Source organism: Oreochromis niloticus, linkage group LG3, assembly GCF_001858045.2.
Source record: "Oreochromis niloticus isolate F11D_XX linkage group LG3, O_niloticus_UMD_NMBU, whole genome shotgun sequence".
Lineage (NCBI taxonomy): Eukaryota > Metazoa > Chordata > Actinopteri > Cichliformes > Cichlidae > Oreochromis > Oreochromis niloticus.
In genome coordinates this window covers 162,440-182,632 of record NC_031967.2, presented here as the reverse complement: position 1 = coordinate 182,632, position 20,193 = coordinate 162,440, and the positions used below count along the sequence as shown (strand labels likewise).

Genomic DNA, 20,193 nt, shown 5'->3' with positions numbered 1-20,193 from the left:
ACAGAATATGCATGGACCTGACAGCTGTGACTTAAATGTCGTTGTTTAGATGTACCAACCACACATGCACTGCAGCCTTCAAAGCAGTGCGACTGCCCGCCCATCAGCGCTGCAGCTGCAGTGTCTGCAGCAGCGTATCATCAAGGCCTGAAGCTTGGAGAGCCCAATCAGCCTTAAACCCGCGGCCCCACCCTCAGGTCTCAGACACAGGCTACATGTAACACTATTATTAAGATTATTAACCGGTCTTAATTACACTTAGAAACAAGTACAGCACTCATACACTTCCCCTCTAATGCTTCTAACTACACAGCGTACAGCTGCAACACTTCATTCAGGGTTCAGGAGGCAGGATGGTCAATAAGCAGCAGTGACAATAAGTGGTGTATCATCAGAATATGAACATTACATCATCTATCTATAAATAAATGACATACTTTAACTTTGTCCAACTCCTGTTTGTATCGTGTGCTGTGTGATACTAAAGACTGAGTGTGTGAGAGATGACTCCTACTTACGGCTGTCATAACATATGTTGCCCAGAGCGCGGCCAGTCTGCAGCAACACCTCCTGATCAGTGGAGCTTAGCAGCTGGACTAAAGGAGGGATGAGGCCGGCTTCGACACAGGGACTCCGCATGAACTCTGGAAAGGAGAGCAGGTATCAGAAAACAGGTCAGCATCTAACTGTGTCAGATTATCAAGCTCAAAGCATCAACTAGAAGCAAACCCAGAGTTCATTTATTTCATCTCCACATGCTTAAACCAACCGAGCCCACCCGAGTGACTGAAAACACTCACATCTGCCTTTCATTAGACTCTAATCTCAGACAGACTTTTTGTTAATCAGTTGTTCTCCCAGACGTGTGTGGATGTCTTTGTACCAGCATGTTAGAGACAGGGAAATGAAAGAGAGGAAGAAGATTACTGACTGCTGAAAGAACAACTGACAGTCAGCTCAGAGTCATCGTATCCTGTCTGTGGGAAGGAGGCCTCATCAGTCAGCGGGGATCATTTGGGCTGGCGTGTGGATAAGACACTACAGCAGCAGCCTAAGCAAATGATTCATTTTACATTAAAGGCTCAATTATGCAGCTTTATGTAACAGGTGAAACTGTTGGACAGGTAGAGAGTTGTCTGTAGCCCAGCAGTCACTTGGCTGATTGCAGACGTTTCCAGAAGCAGTGACAGATAAATGCCAGCAGGTCACTGCCAAGCTTGGCAAGCTGGTGGGGAGTGATCATCAGCTGCAGATGCTAGAAAGCCATTCATCATCCTAACCTTTTCTTGTTCTGATCAGTGTCTGTCTTTAAACCAACCCGTCGACTCACACTGTGGAAAACAGAAGCCATGCAAGGATCCTGTGCTTACACGATAACCTGTACAGACAGTCTGGCTCTGAAATGCACATAAACACAGACAAATGCACCATGACCCCTGTCCACAGCACACACGTGAGTGTCAGAACTGATCCACAGAGATGCCAGGTAGGAATCCAGCCATCAATACATACACCCCACCAGCCACAGGAGGAGAAAGAAGCCCCTGATGTCAAGTCTATGAGCAGTAGGAAGAGGGAAGGGGAGGGTTGTGAGTGTCAGATCCACAGTCCAGGATCAAACAAAGCACATACATGTAACATACATGTAACACATACATGTAACACATACATGTATGTGTTACATGTATGTGTTACATGTATGTGTTACATGTTATGCTGATGACGCCCAGCTCTACATTTCCTCCAAACCTAATTCTGCTGCTGCCATCCTTGTCTATAGTCTTATTACTTATCGATTATTGCAGCTCCCTCTTATTTGGTCTCCCCAGTAAGTCCCTCCATAAACTTCAACTTCTTCAGAATTCTGCAGCTCGGGTCATAACTCGTGCTCCCTTAAGAGACCATATCACCCGGATTCTTCAGCAGCTTCACTGGTTGCCCATAGAAACCAGGATAAACTTTAAAATCTTAGTTCACGTTTAAGTGCATTCATAACCTTATCTCCTTATCTCTGTGATCTGCTTCATATCACCACAGTTTCCACTGTGGGGCACAGAGCTTTCAGTCGCTCTGCTCCTCGGCTCTGGACTCACTTCCTTCAGCCTTATAATATAGATTCCCTTATTTATGTCAAATTGTGGTTATTTTTCCTTGTTGTTGTTATTTTTTTTGGGGGGGGGGGGGGTATTTGTTGTTTGTGCTGTTTGTAAGGTGACCTTGGGTTTAAGAAAGGCACTCTCAAATAAAATGTATTATTATTATTATTATTACATGTGATGATCTCCTCGAAGAATGAAACAGGCAGCTAAGACTGATGGTGATGCAGAACATGCCCCTCCATGAGGACTTGGTCACCCGTGATAGCTTACCTCCTATCATCATCATCATCACTGTACAAAGGTGCCCCAGAGACCATCCAACACACAGTAGCAGAGCAGAAGAGCCAAGCTGGGAGCACACGCTGAGAAGCCCAACAGAGCAGCTGGGACAGGCTAAGAGGCGGAGTCCTGCAGGTTTTAGATCTCACCCTGGGTCAACACACCTGAATCACATGATCAGTTCATTACCAGGCCTCCTCATTTAGCCATCAGCTGACATGTCTAAAACCTGCAGGACACTCGAGGCCTGCAGTTCCCACCTCTGGTATAAAGAAACATTTGTGCTGCATACGGCGAGAGGTCCCCAAGACGCCACCAAAGGTGCTTTAGAACAACTGGGCTCCTCCTCCTACATGTTCCTGCATGACGTCAAGTTCCAGGCAGACAAGCAGCTGCTGGCTAACCAACCAGATATAAGGCGTTAAGAACCCCGATAACAGAGGAGCAGAGTCCAGGCATGACATCAGGTCTGTATGCAGCGCAGTCCTACAAACCACCACAATACTACACAGGTACATTAAGGCGTGGCAGCTTAAGGAAGGAAGGATGGAACGAACGAATGAAGGAACAAATGAAGGAAGGAACAAATGAAGGAATGAGGGAAGGAACAAAGGAGCTCACTCACTCCCTCTTGGGTGAGATGTAGAAAAGCATCATGTTAGTGGATGAATAAACCTGGAAAGCAAACCTCACCATTTTTTGCCACCTCGGCTATAATGTTGGCTACTTTGGGTGTGCAGGAGGACTGGGGGTGTAACAGGGTGGGGAACAGGGGGAGGACGCCCATCTCATGGATCTTCATGCTGGCTTCAGTGCCTGAGGAAGGAAAAACACAGTTTAGTTGAATTATGTGAATGCGTCTAAAATCTCCCAACTTTATTCGTCTCAATCCTCTTTTTCATTTTTTAAGTAATAGTAGTTAATGTAGCTTCCTGTGGCACTTAGCCTCTACCTGCACTGACATTAAATCAGGCGAGGCTTTACAAGAACATCGTGCTGTTTCTTACAGAGGCAAACATTAAGAGTGTTTATTGAAATACTGCTAAATTACAGAGCCTTGCCAAAAAATTAGAATATCATGGAAAACTTTACTTATTTCCATAATTCCACTCAAAACGTTAAACTTTCATAGATCATAGATTCAGGGCCCACAGCTTCAACAATTTCAAGTACTTAGTTGTTTATTTGTACATAATTTGGGCTTCTAGCTCATAAAACCCACGAAAACAGGATTTCAAAAAATAAGAGTTCTAATTTTTTGGAAAGGGTCTGAATACTGTTGTATTTGACAACCAGATGATTAGTTTGCTTCCAAACATCCTGCACTGACTCATGCATGTGGAACTAAAGGAAAGACATCTTTCTGTCCAATGAACAATTATTTACCATCTTAACAGAAAACGGATTCCTGTGCAGCATCAAAAGAGGGATTATTGTGAGTTATTGTGCAAAACGATGAACAGGAAATGTTCCATTATGGTTCTTTTGTTGTGTCGGACGCTGATGTTTGCAGCAGCTGAACAGAAACTTCCAGAAACAAAGAATTATCAGGGACATGTTTCAAAACACCGAGACAGCAGGTGTAACAGAGCTCAGGTGATAACACACAGCTGACATCATGGTAGCAGCTAGTAGCACTCAGTCACTGACGTTCAGTGGATATAACGACTTTAACATTTGGCAAATTCTTTGTAAAAACATGTTGGAGTCCTTTACAGCTCCAGCAGCTCTCCACGGTTGTCCTGTGGTTAACAGCATCGCAGCGTTTGAACCAAATGAAGCAGACAGGACGTAACACATGATGTGTCAAGTCAAACATCAGACATCAAGAAAACAGCAACAATAATATTAATTGAATCAACAGCAGCTACTACAAGAAACAGAAGCATTTAAGAATAATGACAAAGCATGATGAAAGTTTTTGAAATAAACCTTTGGACAGATTGTCTGCACTGGCAGACCAGTGAGCCCAGTACAGAAGAGGACAGGTCCACTGGGAAAGTCTTTATTTATTTTCCAGACCTCTTCCTGTCACAGTTTTTCTCAGTGCTGAAGGAACCTGGACTGACTGACACCCTGACTTTGTTTGCAGTCTCTCTGTAGCACAGAGCTGCATTTATAAGTGTTATGATGGTCTGTCTCTGTCCATCGTTAATCCCCTTTTCCTCACATCACTCTACTCTCTGCAGTACAGCACTGTTCAGCTGATGCTGACGAGGGTCTGGGACCACAGTGTGTCCAACACTGCTCTATGCAGACAGAGGGGGCTGGAAGTAACACCTGTAGGAGTTAGCAGCAGCTTTCACGGCTGATCAGCCTCCACTGCTGCAGAGCAGCTTTAAACTGACGAGAGGCCGAGCCATCGGCCATCGTTTTTACAGGGGCCATGAGTAAGTTTGCTAATAATGATGGAGCTAACAGAAGCAGTCAACAGAAAAATAATAACGCTGTTTTAACAGCACCCTCTTTCATCTGCGAGCAAATGCCCTCGTCAGAGTGCGCCAAACGCCCGTTGATGGAGCTGCAGAAGCTGCTGATAGCTGCATACTCAGCGGGATGGTGCACACGTGCATGCTCGTGCAGGTTAGTCGGGTTTGAGTACTTTGCTCGCTCTATCTCGTTCATCTCAAATGGGCAACTTTATATTTTTTAGTGCTGTGAGCGCTAACGCGCTGTCATCACGACTAACGCGATTAACAATGAACCCATCTGAGTCTAAATCCCTGAAATGAGACTGTCAATGCATCTCTGGCAGTTTGTCTGCCGTCACACACATATGAGCGCGTTAACATCTTTTAATCGTGATGACGGCGTTAACGCTGACAGCCCTAATTTTGGGGGGAAATTAGTTCGTCCATGTTGGGACTTCAGCCCGTGCACGATTACATTCCTCCGCCCATCAAAAAGTCTGCGCATGCATGAATGTATCGCCCATCGTCGATTATTGGACTGACGACTGTCTGTTGGACTATTTTTACATATCGTCCAACCCTCATACGTACGAGGGTTTAGTTTTTCTGTTCCACAGACGCTGTCTGCTTTTAAACTCTGCAGTTTCTAAACTGGAGATCAATGAGTGGTTCATTCTGAAAGACCTGCTGTTTTTCTCTTTTGAATATTTACTGTTGCTCATTAATAAGACAATAGTACTTCTTATGTGAATAATCAATTCCTCGTCAGAATAATCGATACTCAGATCACTGACATGAGCGATGGCTGCGGCCCTAACCAGTAGTTGTAAGCACAGTGCCAGAGCCTCGTCTCACTCGCTTTGTTAATCCCCTGAAACATACTCCTGTCAGGAAAACACACGCACACACTGTTGGGTTCAAATCTCTATTCTGCATTTTCTAAGAACATTAGCAGAGCAGTGACATAATCGCTCTATGCTTCCTGTTCAGAAGCACGAGTCAGCAATAACCCCGAGTGCCAGCATCACTTTGTCTTGTTGGGCTCAGCCTCTATTTCACCTGCTCCAAGCATCTACATCAGCACTTTAATGAAAGGCTCATGTTATGGTTCTGTCCTAATGATAGAATCCCTGAACAAATTTAAAGGGTATACATACAAATAAGTATAAAATAAACTGCCATAAGTGTTTGCTTGTCTGCCTTCACACACATATGAGCCTTTCTTAATCCACAGGTTTAATACGATGTTTGCAGCTATAACACGTCCATCAGGACGGAGCGGCACCGGCTTTAGGACTGGAGATGTGGGAACAAGTGCATTTGTGAGGTCAGAGCCTGATGTTGGACAACAAAGCGCGTCTCACACTCTTCGCTCCAATTCATCCCAAAGGTGTTCTCCTGGGTTGAGCTCAGGACTCTGTTGTTCCACGCACTCATCCGTGACCCTGCTTTGTGCAGCGATGAGCAGTCGTGTGGGAACAGGAAGAGGCCATCCCCAAACTGTTCCCACAAAGTTGGGACCTTGAAATTGTCCAAAATGTCTCAGTATGCAGAAATGTTAAGAGTTATTTTCAGTGGAACTAAGGATGCAACTCCTATAAATCAAGCCATCACCCCCCCTCCACACATGGCACTATGCAATAAGACACGTACCGCTGTCCTGGCAACTGCCACACCCACACCCGGTCACCAGTAGGTGTGGACACAGGCACCATTGTTTAGGAACCCAAACCTATGACTATTTAGATTTCTCATATTTACGGTAAGGTTATTTAACCTGCAGTCTTTATAGTGGTCCATATATGAAACTGTGTGTATTGTAACTCAACCAATCAATTCATTTATTCAGAGCACATTTAAAAACTGATCATTCTGCGAGGACGCAACATGCAGAAGACTAAAAACCGAGGACGGGTTAAGTACAGTTCATTTGTAAATACACTGATTTATGAGCTAAAGTCTAAATATGCTGATTCTGAGTTGTAGTTCTGACACAAAGGAGGCGCACTGACAGACGCACATGGAGGTTACACGCATGTACTCACTGTTGTTGGCGAGGGCTTTCAGCAGGCAGTCCAAACAGCTCTCCACACTGTCAGTCGCGCTGTCTGTTGACGCGATCTTCAGTTTCTCCAGAGCGTCACTCAGGTTGTCTGGAAACAGAAACATTTCATCACCAAGAGTCTGACGGGCAGACTTAGACTGTGGAATTGTGGGAAAAAGCTTTGAAATGATGTTTATTAGCTTCAAAGGCCGAATGTTAAAGTAGTGATTGTACCTGCTGACTGCACGTCTCTGTGCGGCAGCCGCAGCCACACCACACACATGATACTGCTTTTTTAATTTTACACTGGTTTCTATCAAATTATGTCTGCAACGTATCTGTCTCTGGGATCTACAGTAACTCCACCTCACCACTGCTCTGGACAGTACACCAGTTGGCTTAAGTTTGTAAACAATCCATAAATACAACGAAATACTAACACTTTCCGGTGCTGCCATTATCGAGTACTAATCTAACACCACTGTTAAATTATTCAACTGCACTTCTCAGTGGCAGAAAGAGACTGGGAGTTACTGATGTATAACCACACAGCTTAACGAGGTAGAATATTTCCAATAACATCAAGATCATCTGTGTGGTGTACTGATGATTATGTCATATGATGCAACCAAAAAGGTCACAGAAAAAAATGTGGCGAGAGTTCAAAACGTACTGATGTAGAACTAAAACCAAAGTCATGTCTACTCTGAAGAAGCAGCCTCACAGTCCCACCTGTCATTTGGCCTGACACGTTAAAGCAACAATAACTCATATATATGTTATATCAGTCATTCAACTGTGGTACGCGTGCTACTGGTGGTATGTGGGAAGTCTCCAGATTAAATAATATAGCATGTTCAGACTGAAAGATTCAAACGTACAGCTCTGCTATCACTTCCAACATAAATGAAGACAGGAAACTAAACAGCAGTGACGTTTGTAGGGTTACTGAAGTTGGGCTAGCTGCTATATAATGATGAGCTACATGATCGCTAGCGACACAGCTGTGTTAGCATAGCATAAACACAGTGAAGCTGGAGGATGAACGCTAACTTTTTCCCACTCGATAAAAGTTAACGTGAGGGTTCCCGATGGTTAGGGACAAATGCGATCGCATGGCAGGATGCTGTAAACGGACCAAACTTCAGTCAGGAGAACAACTGAGATAATCCATCCACAATACGAGGTTAATCATTAATATACTGCAACAACATGGGAATAGAGCAGCTGTGATAGAATACAGCATTAATGAATCAATGGTACAGAAGTGGAGGAAGCAAGAAGAATGAGTTGAATAAAGTTTGATTTATCTGACTGCTTTGTTTCTTGTGCCTTATAATCCCGTGCACCTTATGGTACAAAAAATACGTATTTGACTTATTTTATTTGGCACACTGCAGTTTAATGTTGCAAAGCACCTCTTTTTAACTGTAGTGGATATTATACATGGTTATGCTCAGGATATGTCAGCCCATTTCTACTGGAAATGCCTTTTGGTTAAACTTTCAGCAAGGAATTTGCATTTGCACTGTTAAATGTTTATATAGCTTTAATGCACATTAAAAACAGCTGCTTGTTTAAGTGAAAATAAATGGATGGGGTTTTTTTGGCGCTAGTAAAGTTGTGGAGTTGTATTTTGTCTCGCATCAATTATATCGTCAGTTATATCGTTATCGCAAATTTTCAAATGTATATCGTGATAAATATTTTGGCCATATCGCCCTGCTCTATTATTCATTTTAACTGTCATAAACAGGATGAGTGATAATAATAAGAACTGTACTGCATTAAAACATTCACAACAGGTGGGATATGCGGTCAGTAAGTGATGACGTATGAATAAACTAATAATAATTTTAGGGGCGAACGTGGTTCAGGGGGTTGGGAAGCTCATCTTGTAACCGGTAGGTTGCCGGTTCAATCCCCAGCTCTGTCTGTCTTGGTCGTTGTGTCCTTGGGCAAGACACTTCACCTACCGCCTACTGGTGATGACCAGAGGGGCCGATGGCGCGATATGGCAGCCTCGCCTCTGTCAGTCTGCCCCAGGGCAGCTGTGGCTACAACTGTAGCTTGCCTCCACCAGTGTGTGAATGTGAGAGTGAATGAATAGTGGAATTGTAAAGCGCTTTGAAGGTCTCGAAAAGCACTATATAAATGCAATCCATTATTATTAAACTACACTACGTTTAATAAGGCTTTTGTGTTTTTAACATGTTTTGCATCTTGTTCTATTTAATCTCAAAAAGCCCCTAAAAACAGTCAGTGATCCCTGTCGGCCTCTCTCAGTTTTTATCATCACTGTTCATTTTAAAGCTCAGTTTTTAAACCCTTACATGTACCTACAGCCCAGCCCATGCAGCAGTATATTAATGACTAACCTGGTATTGTGGATGGATTATCTCAGTTGTTCTCCTGACTGAAGTTTGGTCCGTTTACAGCATCCTGCCATGCGATTACATTTGTCCCGAACCATCGGGAACCCTCACGTTAACTTTTATTGAGTGGAAAAAAGTTTTATCCTCCAGCTTCAGTGTTTATGTTATGCTAACATAGCTGTGTCGCTAGCGATCACGTAGCACATCATTATATAGCAGCTAGCCCAACTTCAGTAACCCTACAAACGTCACTGCTGTTTAGTTTTATGTCTTCATTTATGTTGGAAGTGATAGCAGAGCTGTATGTTTGAATGTTTCAGAAATCTCTGTCAGAACATGCTGGTCGTGTCCAAATTCATGGGCTGCATCCTCCTGAGGACGCATTTGTAGACCGATTACGTCACAGCGGCGCACCGAAGGCTGTCCAAATTCGTAGACTCCTCCGAATGCAGCCGACAAATGCGTCCTCCTTTTCCCCGAATTTGAAGGATGGGTCGGGTGTGTCCTTCGTGGCCCACCATATCCCAGAATTCATAGCGCGGCCCAGCCAAACTCCAGTTTCCGGCAATGGCGGCCGCTACTAAGTTTTAAAATTACTCTTATTAATCTTTCTGGGTCACAAAATAAACTTTTAACATATTTCAGGCGAGAATGTAGCTGTGTAAACTTCAAATATCTGCTCGGTTTATCAAGGTATTGCATATTTGCAAAAGTGCTTCGACGTTTTCGGAGACGTCTGTTACCCACCAGCTCGATAGCTAACCGGGAGCTCGAGGGTCACTGAAGCCGCCGAGAACGGCACAACTCCCGGCACATCATTTTCAGATCACCGCCGACTTTCGCTACTCAGGTTAAACGTAATATATAAGTCACTTAGACAACCTAAAAATGATATTGTTTGGCTTTTTTCAGTGTTTTATTTGTTCGTGAGTAAATCGGTTTGGCTGAGATTAAAGTGATTAGATTAGATAAAATAAAACTTTATTAATCCCCCGGGTGGTTTTCACACAGCTGAATAAACGTCCAACAGAAAACCGATTAAACAGAAGTGTGAGATGGTCGAGAGTTTACGCCAGTGTCCTGTTATATTTCAGATAGCAAGGAGCAGACGGCTGAGTTTATTAAACTCCACCGAGACAGCGGTGACGCTAACCAGAAGGCTAGACCGTCCAATTCCACAGCCGTTTACTTCCGGCCTACCCGACCTTCTGAGGACCCGGCCCACGTAGACCGTGAAGGCCGGGTCCTCAGGAGGATGCAGCCCATGAATTTGGACACGACCGCTATATCATGTTTAGGTAACTAGCGAAACTAGCGAGCTAACTTCCGCTAACTTCTAACTCCGTTAAATGTAATAAATTCTGTTTTCATGGATGTTAAACTTCATAGTTACACCTGGTAAAACAGCCACGCTGATCGTTTTATTACAGATGAAAGAATTTAGACAGTTTGTAACTCTCAGTGATGCTGCAGTGTTCGTTTGACTTTGGGACATGAAGGGGACGGAGTTTAGGACCCAGATTACTCCCAGATTTACGAGCACCTTAGTCCGACAAATATGGTAATAATGATGGCCCGCTTGCATGTTGTACAAAAAAAATGTGCTTTGTTGTGTATCTGACGGACAAACACCAAACCAGTTCCACATCACTGAAGTTGCACCATTTTTACAAACTAATTCTGGTTCATCCGTTTCACTCAACGATCCGCTTTCCCCCTTCTTATTCTCCGTTGCGGCCATGCTTTCCCATATTCTATTGCGATATTTTATTTTCTTATCGTTGCCTAACATTGTACCGGTATTACCATGAACGGTATAATATGGCCCAGCCCTAATGAATAACATTCATATAAGTAATAAAACTGTCTGTGTAAACTGTATGTGGTGTTAAATAGGCCCACACTACTGTACTTTAATGTCAGTCATAAGGTTGGTACTTCAAGAGCCATAGATTTAATGAGGTGACACTCACTGTGAAAAGTTTGAGAACCACTGTGTTACATGAATCAACTAAACATAGCATTGCATAAGAACAATGCAAAAGGGGCCCCATTCATGAGTGAACAAAGTAACTGATTTAAGTGTACATGTTGTCCCCAAGTTCATTTTACATATGTTTATAATGAAAGTGGATTAACAGCACAAGGCTGTGTGGTTAAGTGTTTGTCATGCTGGAGCTCAGTTAGAACCAGTCATTGACTGGATGACCAGACTCCCCGACACATGTTGTTTCCAGTGGAAGTCTACAGATGGAGACCATGCAGCGTTCTTATGACATTAGGTTAGAAATATTTACAGTTTGAAAGTCAGATTTTTACCACATTATTCCATTTTTGCTCCTCACCTGTAGAGTGCACCAATACAAGCAGTAGAAATACAAAACTAATTCAACTGCCATGTTTCTCAATTAGGTTTTAATTCTAGTAATTCTTCTTTTTGCTCCCTCATCTGCCTCTGCCTGAGGTAATATCATTTTCAAAATGTCACATTCTGACATATGATTATCAGATAGCTTGAACTACTAAATATTAACATCAGTATCAGGTCTATAATCCAGTATTGCTGCGGCAGAGAGAGCAATATGTCAGGAGAACAATGGCAGAGTAAGAGCTTAGAGTGGGATGGAGGTATAAGACAAGCAGGTGTTGTGACAGGAAGGTGTGACAGCAGAAACACTGTCAACATCCCTGAAGATCTGGTCACGTACTGACCTCTCCATCATCAGCCTCCTTCCTTTGTCCAAAATGTTTAATGATCTCATTTCATTCATTTTTCTTCTTTTTATTTTATTCAGTTCAATTTTATTTATCAAGCACCAAATCACAACAACAGTCTTCTCAAGGCACTTTTATTGTAAGGTAAGGACCCTACAATAATACAGAGAAAACCCCAACAATCACACACCCACTATGAGCAAGCATATGGTGACAGTGGGAAGGAAAAACTCCCTTTTAACAGGAAGAAACCTGGAGTGGCTTATTGTTGGGACCAGTTAGGGGTGAAAGAACAGGAACAGGACAAAAGACACGCTGTGGCAGAGAACCAGAGATTAGTAACAACTAATTATTACACCCGTCAGCGTTTAATCAACAAGAGTAAAGAAAAGGTGAGGAAAGAGGAAACTCAGCACATCGTGGAAAAGCCCCCAGCAGCCACACCTAACTAAGGGAGGACTCAGGGTCACCTGACCCAGCCCCAACTATTACCAGCACTACAAGTCATCAATCAGCTGATCACGCAAACTGAATCACATGCAACAACAAACCACTTGTTGTTTGGATTAATATCTAAAATAGATTATAAGATGTTCCTCATTAGTTCGTGTAGTAGTGACTATGGACAGCTTTAAGTGTTGTGCACACAAACCCAGTTCTTTAAAAACTAAAGTAGGCCTATCACAGGTGCTGATGCAGTGATCTGGCTGTCAGCTGCTAATGCACTGCACAACCCACACAAATGGTGTGAACAGACATGATGGATGCAGACATGATGCCAAATATACAGTTGGTGGAGTATTTTGCTGTCAATCATTGACGCCTCTTCTTCACAGGAGTGCTGCATTTGAAGCCTGACAGGTAAGCAGTGACACACAGTGAATCTACAGCATGCTTTAAGGCCAGCTCATACACAAACCTACAAAGATGTAGTGGTACATGAGCTCTGTGCTCAGTCTGTGCACAAACAAGATGCAGAAACAATAACGTCACAGAGAGCAGTGCAATATATCCAGCAGCACAAAGTGGGCTGCTGGATCGTATTGCATAACAGCTGTGGATATGGAAGAGTGCCATGAGCTCCATCAGCAGCAGCGCACTGCCATTTCGGAGGATGCACATTCATTCAACCAGGGGCTCCTTCGACTGCTTTCAAGTCCCAGCTACGCTGCGGGAAAGCGGTGATAAAACCCAACACTTGTCCAGCTATAGCGTTGTTACAAAGGAAAGCGCGGACAGTGGATGCCGCTACCCCACCCACCCACCCGAGCACTGGACAGACACGCGCACACGATCCAGCTACAGTCAGCTTTTCATTAAAAACAGCGTTAAACAGACACGGTGGAAGCAGATCAGTAAACGCAGTGGCTGTAACGCCGACACACAACGCCCGCCGTCATACATACGTCGCATGTTGCGGCCGTTTTCATAATAAGCATCTGATGATGCCCCGACTGAATGGCGAAAGCCCTGCTGGTTAGCAAACCCGGCACAGAGGGAGTTGGCTAGCTAGCAGTGTACTCACCCATTGTGGCAGGACGTTTCTGTGGAAGAGAAATTGGCGTGTTCAGCTCCGTAAACAGAGTAGTACTAGCGCCGCCGTTCGCCACACCGTTCGTCTGTAAACTGCCTCAAAATCGTGAAGTTAGCGGGTATAGGTTAGCTAGCTTGTTAGCCACTTTAAATAGCAACCACAGCCACAGGGCTGGTAGGTCAGGCTAATGGATGTGACTTCCTCTCACATCCACTTTCACAGTTACGACGTGTAGGCTGGGTCTCGTATGAACGACTGGTTTTGACATGCCACTGTCAAGTTAGCCGGGCGCGCTTCAAACTGCGGCTTCCGGTCTTCACCTTCAGCTTAAAACATTTGGCAGCGCTTTGAGAGCTGTCGCCAGCAGTCGTCATCGCTACCCGAAAACGGAAAATGACGCAGAAAAGAGCGCACATCCTTTTCGTTTCCTTACTAAAGTATCCTTATTTTCTCTCTCGCTCTCTTTTAGAACGGTGCACATACGGACTACATTTATTTTCTATAATGATATTGCAGTATTGTGTATTGCAGCCTAATGTAAGAGATTTCATGACTGAAAATGAGGAAAACAATACTCAAAGTTTGAGCCGCAGCAGTGGCAAAAGTACAGACCTTGTGTTTTTTTTTTTACTTAACAAGTACTACAGATACATGTTTAAAGATTAAAAGTAAAAGTTTAAGTACCGAGTACTTTACACGAGTGAAATTTAAAAAGTACAGGCTCTAAAATGTACTCAAAGTCAGAAAGTATTTTGATACTAGTGATGGGATTTCCGGCTCTCTTCAGGTTGTTTTGTTGCTTTAATTAATTTATTATTACAATAATATAAAATTATGCACGAAATGAATTACTAATGTAAAAAAAGTGGTTTTATTTATATATGTTTATATATAAATATATGCGGTGGCGATTTCTGCCCATACGAGATCACTTAAATTACACAAATGAAAGCATATGTATGTTGTTTGTGTATTTATACACAAGCATTCATATATTCAAATAATTAAAAACAATGTTCATTTACCTGCTACTACCACACACCAAATCCGGTCATTAATACTTCCTGGCTTGTGTAGCCACTAGGTAACAAAAGCTCCACACTGCGCCGAGCATCCTGCAGCACTTCTGTTGTCTTTTGTACGTGTTTTGGAGTTTTTGTGCTTTGTCTCTAGAGGCCACCGTAAATATACTTTTATTTATTCACTCCACATAAAATGTAATAAATAAATCAAATAATACAAAAACTATTCACATTTCAACTTTTAACTATTTAAATTTTCAGCTTTTTCCTTTTAAACAAATTTAAAGTGAAACAGCACAAAACACTGTAAACCACAACACAATTAAATATACATTAAAATATGAAAACAAAAAGTAGATGCACATTCTCTGTCATATGGACCTGCATGAATAAACTTTCTGAATCCTTTATCATCCAACTGAAAACAGTTGTGGATGATTACTATACCTTTCTAATGTGACGTTGTTGTCCCTGGCTCTCTCTCTCTCTCTCTCTCCCTCCGGCTCTGTTCCTGTGCTACTGCCGCCCCTCCCCCCTCTGCCCAGCAAAGCACAAGGCTCGCGTGCGGAGTGAAGCGGAAAAAAAGTGCGAGAGAGGGTGAGAGAAAGAAAAAAAACGAACAACCCACGGCTCCCAATAAGGAGCCGGCTCGCGTCGTTCACTTCAAAGATTCGTTCGCGACCGACACATCACTAGAACTGGACTCAGGACCTTCTTGCTGTGCGGCAACAGTGCAAACCACCGTGACACCGTGCTGAGAAACTTTGCACTTGAAATTACTCGCCATTTAAAAACGTTTTTCTCCCAGCACAGTTTATGAGCATCTGCACCAAAAATGCTGTTGTAGTTAGCTCTGACTCACTTTAATCATGCATACAGGAACCAGGAATTTCCTCTCCAAAAGGTAGTGGAAATAATTGGAATGTTTCATTTGTGTTTTGGACAAAGCCAAGCTTTTTCCTCATTTTCTAATTCCACTCCTGGAGTTGCTGCTGCACCCTCCACCTCCACTATTTCTGTGGCTCTGCCCCCTCCACCTTCTGCCTACCTCTCCTGCTCCATCCTCTCCACTGCAGTTTCAGCGTCTCCTGGAGCCTCCGGAGCAACCCTTAACATTCCCTGACCCTTTCAGGGAGCGTTTGAAAGAGCCAAGGATTTTCTGACGCAACGTATGCTGCTGTTTAAACGGTTACTTAGAACCTATGCATCTAATTTCATGACTAATATAAATTTAAGGCGGAGCTTCAGAACACCTGTGTCCACAGGTCCTCGCAGCAACCGAGAGACATTCAAAGACACAGACTTGACACTGTGACATGAGGAGCAGAGGGAGCAAGAGATGCGACTGAGAAACAGATGAATAAACATGAAGACAGAACGAAACCTACGCTGGAGACATGACACACTAAACATGGGAGGCACAGGAACAAAACCTAAGAACTAGAAATCACCAAAATGTAACCAGAAACAAATTGAAACGAAACATTTTAACAATCCAAAAACACAAAGACGCAGTCACCAGACTGCGGACAGATTCTTTGAGACACAGACTTTCCTCCACAGTTTACTGTTGTCATACTAGAAGTGAGGAGTATGATTGGAATAATCCTATAGTAGTAATTAATAACAGGGCTGGGAGATGAATTATGATTTAAATCACAATTCTTTTAAACAGTTAATCACATACGGCAATGCCATGATGATCCATTTGGCAGAATAAATCCATTTGGTATCCTTGTTGGTCTTCAGACAACAATTCTGACGGCTAAAGAACCAAATGGGACAGACAAAATAAATAAATAAATAAAAAAAAAATAAACAGTTAATCACACAAGATCATTGGGATAAAATACAATTTTATTTTCACTTGCATGTCTTTGACTTTGAAGATCTCATTTATTCTTATTTCTCTGCTGTCAATCACCCTCTCCCCTTTTCTTTACACTGGTCTCTTTCTAAAAAAAACAAAAACATTAACACATAAATCAATGTGTGTTTTGAAATAAGATAAGAAATAAAACTGTCACATTCTCCTTTATTAAATGTGTGTATGTACTGTATGTATGCTGCCATGTTCAGCGTGTTTAAAGATTTCAAAATAGGTTACACATTTGCAGGAAACAGGAAGTAGGTTAAATAGCACATATTCAAATAACACATATTCAACTCACAAGCAATAAAAATGAACAGAAATCAGGGCGTAAAATTTTACATTTTTATTGATTTTAACTTGAAGTGCTGAATTAGTTATGTTGGTAGTTCAATTCACTTCAGTCTGTATCGCGCCAAAGGAAATGACATGATGGTCTTTTTAAGGCGCTTCATACTGTAAGGTAACAACTTTACAGTGTATTACTGTGAGTTTGTTACCTTACAGTATTAAAAAGAAAACCCAACAGACAAACCCCTCTGAGCAAGCTCTAGGCGACAGTGGGAAGGAAAAACTCCCTTTTAATAGGAAGAAACCTTCAGCAGAACCAGGCTCAGGGAGGGGCGGGGCCATCTGCTGCGACCCGTCAAGGTTTTCAGAAATGACTCGATCGATTAAAGAGTCATTATGATTTAAAACTAGCCAATTTAAAGTCTCTAATTAGTTTTATAAAAATATTTTGAGTCTATATCAGGATTTCCCTACATTACAGAAACCTTATTTCATTTCCTGGTGAACATTCGGCCTACAAATGCAAAAAAACAACGTATGCGACTTGGTTTTTTTAGATAGTTTGGCTGCCTCGTCTATGAAAATGTTAACAATTGTGATGTTGTGGTCTGGACAATCCAATGCCATAAATTCTTTGCATGTTTCCACCTTTTACAGAGGGCTTTGAAAATCACCTTGTGGAAGTTTTTGAACTTCTCTAAGGGGATTTTTATAAAATTCATCCATGATTTCAGCACAGATTTGGGTTGTAAGCCGGTTGGTGATGGCGGAAACAGTCCTGACTGATGACCTGATGTTTTTACAACCCACATAACAAGTTCTTCCAGACAGTTTTCCACCAAAAATCTGTATTTTTGCAATTCTAGTTTATATTAAATTGGTTAACCATTGCTTTATTCACAACGACCAATCCCCCATTTTTTGTGTTTTCTGCTGTGATTTCTGTAGAGGTTGCTGTGTGATCACTGCTGGCACTGTCTGGATTACCAAGTCTGGGATTACTCTTGTGATCACTGCTGTCTGAAGTACTTGTGTGATCACTGCTGGCACTGTCAAGTACATGGAGGCAGGACCTCACAGCAGAAGCATACTCCATAATGTGTTGTACATTATTATATGTATTTTTTATCTATCGTATTTACCAACATCAAGTAGTCACAAGCAAAGAGAGACCACACCATGGTACATGTTTAAATAAGGAAAGTTTATTACATTAAATTAATGTTAAACAAATAGACATGATACTTTTTTCACCCCCAAAAATACTTGTTCAAAGCAACACAAGTGTGGCCCAAAATCAGGCAGAACTGTGGGCTCCACTCTGTAGAGTGGGCAAACATAATGCAGCAGTTATTTTATTTTGGAGCTCTTCATATTTTTGGCCACCAGATGTCACCAGAGAGGACTGGAAAAGCTTCGAGTAATGAACAATGACTGTCTACAGGTAATGAGCCGTTTTCAACACAAGCTTCAGAAAGCTTCGTTTGGCCATCACTACTCTAAGGTCATGAAAATCATGTCAAGGCTTCTCACAGCACAATCACGCTCCTGTCTAATGACCGGCAGCCTTAAATACTCTCAGCCATTACGGACTAAACCAGGGGTGTCAAAGTCCAGGCATCAGATCTCACCCTGGGTCAACACACCTAAATGAAATGATGAGTTCATTACCAGGCCTCTGGAGAACTTCATGACATGTTGAGGAGGTGATTGTGGCTACAACGTAGCTTGCCATCACCAGTGTGTGAATGTGTGCGTGAATGGGCGAATGACTGGATATGTAAAGCGCTTTGGGGTCCTTAGGGACCATAAAAAAAAGCGCTATATAAATACAGGCCATTTACCATTTAGCCATTTAAATCAGCTGTGATGGATCAAGGACACATCAGGACACGGCCCTCGAGGTCTGGAGTTCAACACCCCTGGACTAAACCATTATTTTTCTGTCAGGGGGGGTTTTCCAAATTCTAACCTTCCATCAAAAGTCTGCAATATACCATTTTATTAAACAAATATATAGAAACATTTTAAACCACAACAATTAATCCTCTTGTGTGCAAATGTTATTGATGTGCAACTCTATGCTTAAAGTGCGACTGTGACAAAGTGGGTGAGAACACCGTTTGTCTATATTCTTAGTTAACATTCTTGTTTTGATTTAACCATATTTCACATGTAATGTAGACAAACATCTGCTATCCCGGGTTTGTTTAGGTTTTGCACTTTCACAGATTATATAATATAACATCTTGGTTTACGTCAATTCCTACAAGTTTGTTAAGTTAACATGTTATTTACTTCAACTGTTGATTTGTATTGTTTAGAACTTACCTTACCTACCTGTCTTCTAGCAACAAAAGGAGGAAATGTAGTTTTACTTCCTGCTTTATACCTTCTGGGTTCATCTGAGGTCACAGGAAGAGACCAAGTGCAGGAGGGGAAGAACTCTTGTAATTTAATAAAGTTGATTTTAGAGTGTTTATGGATAAATAGATTTATTGTTGTAGTATGTATTGATTACACCATAGAGTTTGTTGCCAGTAAAGAGTAGTAGAGGTTTGAATATAATCATGTTCATCTTACCTACCTACTGAATGGAATAGTCCAGAGGAGAACTTGTTTGGTTAAGTGGACTATTTAAACAGAAGAACTCAGGTGTTTGAGAAGAAAGGTTCAGGTCAGTGTAGCTGTGTGCAGTTTGACCTTCATTTCCATTGATTTAAGTTCAGTTATGTTTATTTGAACAGAGTTAATTTGGAGTTGAGTTTCTTATTTGTTTCTTTGTAAATATTGTTTGGGTCACACAATGGTGAATAAATCACTTGCTACACTGGACAGCATCAGTCTCCTGCACTTCTTTGACCGCTTAAGTCGAGTCCTACCACAGCGACGCTAAACAAAGTGCAAGGGTGCTCCTAAAGTGCTGTACAAGTTATAATACAAATAATAAGGGAGTCCTCTTACTTATAGATGGATATAGATATATATATACACACCTGTTCAAAAACACTTGAACCTGTTAAAGTGGCTCAGAGTGTAAATATAAACCACTGATTTTCTAATTGAGTGAGTTAGTGGTACAGTAGATGGCAGCATACTGACATAATGGACTTGGGAGGTAAGTATTTTGTAGTGATGGGAATAAAGGGACCAAGGGCCCCAATATCGAGCTGGTTCTAAAATACTTTGTTTGATTTGCTATCTGTAAATGTGCTGATATCGAGGACTCTGGTGACCAGCTGAGTTATTACATAAACGATCAATCATAAAAGATATAGTGAGAAACAAAAGGAGAGCAGCTGTCTCTAAGTATGATCGCTAAAGAGTTATGAAACTATGTTCTGTTTGTTTTTAAAACAAAGTTTAAAGATGTCATGCCAGTGTCTTTGTGAAGGAGCCCCGCCATTAGTAGGTAACCTGCTTTACAGCGGAGTCACAACAGGCTGCAGAGAACACAGGACTTCTTTTTGTATAACATTGCCTCACATTAAGGTGTTTTCTTTACAAAAGTTAAAGGTTCATTTACATCATGGAGCCCTGCTCTCAGAAACTG

The 20,193-nt window shown here is 42.1% G+C and overlaps 1 protein-coding gene across 3 annotated transcripts in view; it reads right to left on the bottom strand.

The window, feature by feature from the left end:
- Positions 1–13,808, bottom strand: part of rap1gds1 (RAP1, GTP-GDP dissociation stimulator 1) — a 35,344-nt gene extending 21,536 nt beyond the window's left edge. Inside the window, exons 1-4 of one of the 3 annotated variants that reach the window (XM_005465282.4) lie at positions 13,449–13,808; positions 6,835–6,942; positions 3,072–3,194; positions 519–644 (exon numbers count right to left, since the gene is read on the bottom strand). In XM_005465282.4, coding sequence (XP_005465339.1) covers positions 519–644; positions 3,072–3,194; positions 6,835–6,942; positions 13,449–13,452 — 361 coding nt within the window. In that variant the 5' untranslated portion in view covers positions 13,453–13,808. The remainder of the gene's footprint in view (positions 1–518; positions 645–3,071; positions 3,195–6,834; positions 6,943–13,448) is intronic. The other 2 variants (XM_005465283.4, XM_025899809.1) reach the window with 2 other exon arrangements.
- Positions 13,809–20,193: the final 6,385 nt, after the last annotated feature.